The sequence below is a fragment of the Priapulus caudatus genome, unplaced genomic scaffold (genome assembly GCF_000485595.1).
Source record: "Priapulus caudatus unplaced genomic scaffold, Priapulus_caudatus-5.0.1 Scaffold968, whole genome shotgun sequence".
Taxonomy (NCBI): Eukaryota; Metazoa; Priapulida; class Priapulimorpha; order Priapulimorphida; family Priapulidae; genus Priapulus; species Priapulus caudatus.
In genome coordinates this window covers 85,996-94,810 of record NW_014578029.1, presented here as the reverse complement: position 1 = coordinate 94,810, position 8,815 = coordinate 85,996, and the positions used below count along the sequence as shown (strand labels likewise).

The 8,815-nt window shown below is 45.5% G+C and overlaps 2 protein-coding genes across 2 annotated transcripts in view; one reads left to right on the top strand and one right to left on the bottom strand.

Annotated features, from left to right (window-relative positions):
• The window catches only part of LOC106814717 (tyrosinase-like), a 20,385-nt gene extending 19,295 nt beyond the window's left edge, over positions 1 to 1,090 (bottom strand). Inside the window, exon 1 of the mRNA XM_014819065.1 lies at positions 943 to 1,090. Within this exon, the coding sequence (XP_014674551.1) occupies positions 943 to 1,090 (148 nt within the window). The remainder of the gene's footprint in view (positions 1 to 942) is intronic.
• A 568-nt stretch (positions 1,091 to 1,658) lies between these two features.
• Positions 1,659 to 4,915, top strand: LOC106814716 (zinc finger protein 771-like). Its single transcript, XM_014819064.1, has 3 exons — positions 1,659 to 1,712; positions 2,812 to 3,197; positions 4,848 to 4,915. Exons 2-3 carry the CDS (start codon positions 2,849 to 2,851, stop codon positions 4,913 to 4,915), a joined length of 417 nt encoding a protein of 138 aa, XP_014674550.1. The 5' UTR covers positions 1,659 to 1,712; positions 2,812 to 2,848.
• The last annotated feature ends 3,900 nt before the right edge of the window (positions 4,916 to 8,815 follow it).

The window sequence follows — 8,815 nt, the reverse complement described above, 5'->3', positions numbered from 1 at the left end:
GAACTTTTGTACTACAGAAGTGTACCCTACCCTAACACTACCTAACCCTAACTAACTCTAACGCTAACCCAAACATACCTCATATAAAAATATAAACATAATACTAAACAACCTAAAACTACCTCGGGTACAATCTGTAATACCTGTTACGACAACGACCCTTCGGCCGCTAGTGATAGTATAACTCTCTTCTTCTTGGTTTCATCCAGTGCTACAAGTAAGAGTCTGGGGTGTGTCACCGCGGGCCTTTTTAGCCCCCAGTCGAATGGTTTTGCGTAATTACTACATCGATCGTTCACTTTTAGTGTTTCCGATGATTTTCTTGATAACCTTTTTTGTCATCTTCCTTCCTCCTATTTGGGTCAAAACTTTTACACTCCTCAATGCCAGTGACTATTAGATTGGTGAAATTGGTTCACTACCAAAGATATATTATTACATATACACAAAAAGCATGACTAGCACACTTATTACCTCTGCCAACGGAGTTGGGAGGAGGTAATTTTTTGCTCTCGTGCGTTCGTGTGTTCGCGCGATCGATATTAGCGCGGCGGGTCGATCGATATGACCCAGCGAGCCAGCCACCGCCAGCGACACAGCCGAGCGTGTACATGTGAGCGAGCAGCAGCAACGACGGCTGCTACAAGCAAGCGAGCAGCAAGCCAGCGTGTCGCAGCAGGATGTGCGCTGCGCGGAGGTATGCACTCTCCGTGAGTGCCCTCTGTCTAGTTTACATTCACATTGTGGTCCTTGTTTTGCTATGCGTTGATGTAACAATGACACTAACTACTATCAGTATCAGTTAGTTATTGGAAGTCTATGCCTCAAGCAATTACATCCTCGGTATACTCCCTAACCCTATGTGAGTATTATTAGATAGTACTACTACTACTAGACATTAAAACAGTAGACTAGAGAAAGTGTGAGCTGCTGATCACGTACCTGGCGGTGCTGGACAGCATATTCCACTGTCAGTGTCACCACTTTCTGTTGTCACATTATGGATACAAACGCGTGGAAATTGAGCGCTGACAAGGCATGCAACAGATGCTACGACAAACACAACCAACTGTTGACGGTAGTTACCCATTTGTACATGCATGTATATAATCACGACCAGTAATACCTAGGCTAAGTTAAACTACCTACGTCCATGCGACAACAACTCAAGTTTGATCAAGACATTGCACCTGACAAGACGGTGCTGCCCTCATAAAGTAAATGTTGTATGTTATATAAAATAATTACCCCACAAGTACACGGTTTCTAAGTAGTAATTTAAAATATTAAAATACACACAGTTGGTTTAGATTGCATATGACTGTGATTTCAATATATGACTGATATTTAATACTAATCTTCTAGTATTGTTTGGTGGATTATATGTATTTGCTGACACAATCATTATGTCGCGAAGTTGGTTTTTCGTGTTACCCATCCAAAAATGGCGGTCGTGGAAGAATTTAGCCGTGTAATATGTTAAAGACAAAGTTACCAGTTTCTTCTAGATGTGGCGTAGTCGAGGTACGTTTTTCTATGATTTTAGCCTGTAATGTGAGTATAAAATATTCGACAATTATACTAGGTTATGTCTTGATATTTCTGTGTCATAATCAGTGCATGTAGGCACATCGTATTTTCCTGCCTCGCGCGCTTTTGCAGGCACGTCATTGGCGCGCCCCAACGGCATCCGAAAGTACGTCGCCATTTTGGTAAGAGACGAACAATGAGTGTTATATTATATCAATACTGCGTTTGTAGCCAACGTACGCAGCCAGCCAGAATAATGTTTGGAGTATTTATTTAAATAATTTTATTTAATGTTAGAATGTTAGTTGATGTTGCTGTCAACCATCACACTGACTGAGTGACTCTGAAATTCTTAATTTCTAGGCTGGAAAAACTTGGCATGGATTAGTTACGCGCTGAGAGGGTCTATGTTCCCCAGTTACTGCCAGAACGTACCCTGGTACTATCTAATAATATGCCGGACCGTACCTCGCCTACTCCACTAACGAGTCTAGGGAGTCGCCTACGCCTACTCCCTAAACCTAACCCAACCGGTAACCCTAACCATATCAAATAGTTACCAGGTTACGTTACGGTATACCGGACCGTACCCAGAGTACCATTCCGGCAGTACCTGGGGGACATAGACCCTATGAGCATAGTTACATCTGTGTGTGCCTATTTTTTCACATTGAAATTCCTATTTTTCTATTTTTTGAGCGTCCCTTGTCACTTGACGCCCTGGCGTATGACCCGGCCAAGGGTATGGCCTGTGGTGCAGGCTGTATGTCTGGTAGTTTTTTCACCGGCACTACAAACTATCATTTGGAAACTGTTAAAGTGCATGATGCTTCCGAGGGGCACATAAAGATCATAGCAAAAATAAATGCAACGACCATGTCTGTTCACGGAACAGTGGGGGCAAAAACACTAACTTTAATCAACAAGGCCATAATAGCAAAACTGAATATCCTAATTAGAAATGCACATGCTATTGGAAAAAAACGGCAGGCCGTACACCGATTACGTCAAGCTGTGCCAGCTTGACAAGACCAAGTTGTTAGATGTCGGCAGCACTTACCTTACCGACAAGGCCTGCCAGAGGTTCATTACGGCGATAGCCGATACAAGGCGCCGGGAACAACATTTATTTTCTTATGATCCATATCAAAGAACTTTACGTATATTTTATACAATTGAATGTCTTTTACACAGCAGCAGCAGGGATGAAGTGCGCCCTGTCTCATGCTATCAGCCTGTCCCGCAGTACTGACCCGACATAACATTGTTACCTCTCTGCAGTAACCTAACAGCAGCAGCGGCAGCAGCAGCAGCAGAGATGAAGTGTGCTCTATGCGGCGAGGAGTTTGCCGAGGTGCTGCGGCTCGCGCACCACGTGCAGGAGCACCGCAGCAAGCCACACCAGTGCCGCGAGTGCAGCCGCATGTTCGCGCAGGAGTCGCACCTGCGCTCGCACGCGCTCACCAAGCACGGCAAGAAGGCGACCAAGTGCCCGCAGTGCGACCGCAAGGAGGACAACATGCTGATGCTGCGCAACCACCTCGCGAAGGAGCACGGCGCCGAGCAGGTCGACCGCTACCACTGGTGCTTCAGCTGCAACCTGCTCTTCCTGACTCTCGCCGAGTGGACGGCGCACACGGACGGCGTCCACCAGGGCGTGCGGCCAGGCAAGAAGTACCGCGACCGGCGCGCGCGGCGTCGCTACACGCCCGGGGAGAATCTAACCCTAAACATACCTCATATAAAAATATAAACATAATACTAAACAACCTAAAACTACCTCGGGTACATATCTGTAATACCTGTTACGACAACGACCCTTCGTGCGCTAGTGATAGTATAACTCTCTTCTTCTTGGTATCATCCAGTGCTACAAGTAAGAGTCTGGGTGTGTCACCCGGGGCCTTTTTAGCCCCCAGTCGAATGGTTTTGGTAATTACTACATCGTTCACTTTTAGTGTTTCCATGATTTTCTTGATAACCTTTTTGTCATCTTCCTTCCTCCTATTTGGGTCAAAACTTTTACACTCCTCAATGCCAGTGACTATTAGGATTGGTGAAATTGGTTCACTACCAAAGATATATTATTACATATACACAAAAAGCATGACTAGCACACTTATTACCTCTGCCAACGGAGTTGGGAGGAGGTAATGTTTTTGCTCTCGTGCGTTCGTGTGTTCGCGCGATCGATATTAGCGCGGCGGTCGATCGATATGACCCAGCGAGCCAGCCACCGCAGCGACACAGCGAGCGTGTACATGTGAGCGAGCAGCAGCAACGAGCGGCTGCTACAAGCAAGCGAGCAGCAAGCCAGCGTGTCGCAGCAGTATGTCGCTGGCGGAGGTATGCACTCTCCGTGAGTGCCCTCTGTCTAGTTTACATTCACATTGTGGTCCTTGTTTTGCTATGCCTTGAATGTAACAATGACACTAACTACTATCAGTATCAGTTAGTTATTGGAAGTCTATGCTCCAAGCAATTACATCCTCGGTACTCCCTAACCCTATGTGAGTATTATTAGATAGTACTTAGCTACTACTACTAGACATTAAAACAGTAGACTAGAGAAGTGTGAGCTGCTGATCACGTACCTGGCGGTGCTGGACAGCATATTCCACTGTCAGTGTCACCACTTTCTGTTGTCACATTATGGATACAAACGCGTGGAAATTGAGCGCTGACAAGGCATGCAACAGATGCTACGACAACACAAACCAACTGTTGACGGTAGTTACCCATTTGTACATGCATGTATATAATCACGACCAGTAATACCTAGGCTAAGTTAAACTACCTACGTCCATGCGACAACAACTCAAGTTTGATCAAAGACATTGCACCTGACAAGACGGTGCTGCCCTCATAAAGTAAATGTTGTAGTGTTATATAAAATAATTTACCCCACAAGTACACGGTTTCTAAGTAGTAATTTTAAAATATTAAAATACACACAGTTGGTTTAGATTGCATATGACTGTGATTTCAATATATGACTGATATTTAATACTAATCTTCTAGTATTGTTTGGTGGATTATATGTATTTGTGACACAATCATTATGTCGGAAGTTGGTTTTTCGTGTTACCCATCCAAAAATGGCGGTCGTGGAAGAATTTAGCGTGTAATATGTTAAAGAACAAAGTTACCAGTTTCTTCTAGATGTGGCGTAGTCGAGGTACGTTTTTCTATGATTTTAGCCTGTAATGTGAGTATAAATATATTCGACAATTATACTAGGTTATGTCTTGATATTTCTGTGTCATAATCGAGTGCATGTAGGCACATCGTATTTTCCTGCCTCGCGGCTTTTGCAGGCACGTCATTGGCGCGCCCCAACGGCATCCGAAAGTACGTCGCCATTTTGGTAAGAGACGAACAATGAGTGTTATATTATTATCAATACTGCGTTTGTAGCCAACGTACGCAGCCAGCCAGAATAATGTTTGGAGTATTTTATTTAAATAATTTTATTTAATGTTAGAATGTTAGTTGATGTTGCTGTCAATCCATCACACTGACTGAGTGACTCTGAAATTCTAATTTCTAGGCTGGAAAAACTTGGCATGGATTAGTTACGCTGAGAGGGTCTATGTTCCCCAGGTTACTGCCAGAACGTACCCTGGTACTATCTAATAATATGCCGGACCGTACCTCGCCTACTCCACTAACGAGTCTAGGGAGTCGCCTACGCCTACTCCCTAAACCTAACCCTAACCGGTAACCCTAACCATATTAAATAGTTACCAGGTTACGTTACGGTATACCGGACCGTACCCAGGGTACCATTCCGGCAGTACCCTGGGGGACATAGACCCTATGAGCATTAGTTACTAGCCATGGTACAGTACATCACAGTACTGTGACAGTGTATTCTGTTTAGTCAGCCACTCGTAGTTGTATATTAATTAGTATACTATCTAGCTAACACTAACACTGACACTGGCAGAAACACTAACACTATCATTAACAGGTGTCATGGAGTGATGATCATCGTACATAATAACTAATTAAATTACTATGTACATGCCTAGTAGTAGTAGTTAATTTAGTAATTTTCATGCATATCTAGTTTTGTTGTAGTGTGCCTGTGTTTGCGAAAGATTAGAAATACATTCGTAATTTGAGAAAACGTTATAAACGTAGGCCTAGCAGGAGGTGTATTAATCAATTTTATTTTGTTTATTTTTATTTGGAAAAAAAACAATGTCTTACAAGCATTCTTAACTACTGACAACATTTATTTTTTTAAACATTGTCTGATATACACAGATTAGTGGATGATATCAACAGTTATTTGTAATAAAAAAATCTTAAAGGAGACTGGTAGCAACATAATTATGCATTTATAATTAGGCTTTATCTTAGATAAATTATAATCATTAAATTACGTGTGAACAAATTTAACTAGCAATAATCCTCACAGGAGATAGGCACCGTAACAAAAAGTCCGAAATTTTTTTCTCCAAAATTGGATTACCACGTTGAAGCCTACTATATCTTATAATCTCTCTCTTCGACTTCTAGTTCTAACTTCCACCAAATCCTTGAAGCAGGGTTTGACACTAACGCTAGTCTGTTAGTCCGAGACTAATAAAAAATAAGAAGGACTAGTAAATGCCCCATAGCCGTTTGTCTTGCGGACTAGTTATTTTCCCCGTCCTTCACCGTCCCGATTTACCATCCTCTCATTGATTTTACTATAGTCCCCCGGCGGCAGCTTCTCTCAACCAAGATCCAAAGAGCTATATATAACTCATTGCCATCAACAAGTTTTCCGTGTTAGACGCGCTAGTACAAGTAGTCGCTAGCACGCTCTGCATGCTAGACCCTATGACAGTACAAACATTGTTAAACAATGGGGCCACGAACCAGTCTACCCTATTTTCCCCTATTTCCTATTTCTCTATTTTTCCCTATTTTCTGGGCAATTCCTATTTTCTCCTTTTTCCGGACAAATTCCTATTTTTAAGGGCTTTTCATTTTTCTGAATCCAGAATTGTATGTATCCTTCTCAGAATTCAGGAATTTACATTTCAGGTGACCCAATTTTCAAAAATTTCCTGGGGGAGGACTCCAGACCCCCACCCCTTACTTTAAATTAACGTAATATACTCTTTACTATCACAGATTTTATTTCAGTAAAGTTGTTTCTCAGTTGGATGTGGTATGTGTATCCAGAGGGGGGGTCCAGGGAGTCTGGACCCCCCCTTTTTTTACCCCAAAAAGGGAAAACACATAAAAGATAATTTTCTGCTTAAAAATTTGGAATTCCATCTTGCATTCTAGACATCAAAATTACTGCTCAGATGCTCTCAGAATGCACCAATTTTTAAAATTTTTCTTGGGGAGGTCCCCCTAACCCCCCCTCCCCCTAAGTGTCAACGTGCCTTAGACACGGCGCATAAGCTGCCTTCGGCACCTTTTTATAAAAGTGCCCTTGATTTCTTACTGGACCCCACCTTTTTCAAAAAGCCAGATTCGCCCATGTATACATGTACGTCATACTTTTTTGGAGTAGTCTACATGTATAGGTGCTTATGCATGTATAAACTGCTTATCAATTTTAACATGCATTTCTCATTAAAACCTCAAAATATTGTTCGCATGTGATGTAACTCCAAATGCAAATAGATATATTATAAAACCGGTTTGTGGTGATCGCGGATGGCTGTAGGGGTGTTGGGAGCCTTCTAACGCAACAAATATTCACTATTGTAACAATGTATTTTCTCACCAAAATTCCTGATTTTTCTCCTATTTTTTCACATTGAAATTCCTATTTTTCTTTTTTTTGAGCGTCCCTTGCTCACTTGACGCCTTGCGTATGACCGCCAAGGGTATGGCCTGTGGTGCAGGCTGTATGTCTGGTAGTTTTTTCCACCGGCTACAAACTCTCATTTAGAACTGTTAAAGTGCATGATGCTTCCGAAGGGGCACAATAAAGATCATAGCAAAAATAAATGCACACGACCATGTCTGTTCACGGAACAGTGGGGGCAAAAACACTAACTTTAATCAACAAGCCATAATAGCAAAATTGAATATCCTAATTAGAAATGCACATGCTATTGGAAAAAACGGCAGGCCGTACACCGATTTACGTAAACTGTGCCAGCTTGACAAGACCAAGTTGTTAGATTCGGCAGCACTTACCTTACCGACAAGGCCTGCCAGAGGTTCATTACGGCGATAGCCGATACAAGGCGCCGGAACAAACATTTATTTTCTATGATCCATATCAAAGAACTTTACGTATATTTTATACAAATTGATGTCTTTTACACAGCAGCAGCAGGATGAAGTCGCGGCCCTGTCTCATCTAATCAGCCTGTCACCGCATACTGAACCGACAAACATTTGTTACGCTCTCTGCAGTAACCTACAGCAGGCAAGCGGCAGCAGCAGCAGCAAGAGATGAAAGTGTGCTGCTATGCGGCGGGAGTTTGCCGAGGTGCTGCGGCTCGCGCACCAACGTGGCAGCGAGCACCGCACAAGCCACACCATGCGCGGCAGTGCAAGCCGCATAGTGGGTCGCGCAGGAGTCGCGCACCTGCGCTGCTAGCGCTCACAACAGAGGCAAAGAAGCCGACCGAAGTTGGCCCCCAGTGCCGACCGCAGGAGGCAACATGCTGATGACTGCGCAAGCACCACTCGCCGAAGGAGCACGCCCGACAGGTCGACCGACTACCACTGTGGCTTACAGCTGCAACTGCTCTTCTGACTCTCGCCGAGGTGGATCGCGCACACGGACGGCGTCCACCAGGCGTGCGGCCTGGCAGAAGTACCGCGACCGGCGCGCGCGCGTCGCTACACGCCCGGGGAGAACGCCGTGGGGTTCGCCGGCCGTCGCGAGGAAGAAGAAGGCGGCGGGTGGTGAGGCGGTGAGCGGCGGCGGCGGGGCGCAGGCGCGCGTCGGCCGGCGCGTCGGCGTTCGTCGCGTGCCGCGCCGACGGCTGCGACCTCATCTTCAACGGTCGCGAGAAGCTCGCGACCACGTGCTCGCCTACCACGCGCGCGCCGCCGCGCCGCCACGACGTGCCCTGCTGTGCGACGACGCGACGGGCGGCGGCGGCGGCGACGACGGTGGCGCCCTCGCGGCGCACGTCCGCCGCCGCCACGCGCCGCCGTGCGAGTCGCCGCGCCACGACTGCCAGCGGCGTGTTCGAGGACTACGCGCAGCTGCGGCAGCACCACGAGCAGGCGCACGCGCCACCGCTGCGGCATGTGCGAGGCGGACTGCGCCGCGAGGTGGCGCTAGCGGCGACTGGCATTCGCCGGACAC

Bases quoted from the DNA above. Each gene is read 5' to 3' on its own strand.
- LOC106814716 (XM_014819064.1), top strand. From the start codon at position 2,849: ATGAAGTGTGCTCTATGCGGCGAGGAGTTTGCCGAGGTGCTGCGGCTC. The intron at 3,198-4,847 runs GCAAGAAGTACC...CGGCTTTTGCAG, and splicing joins CCACCAGGGCGTGCGGCCAG to GCACGTCATTGGCGCGCCCC.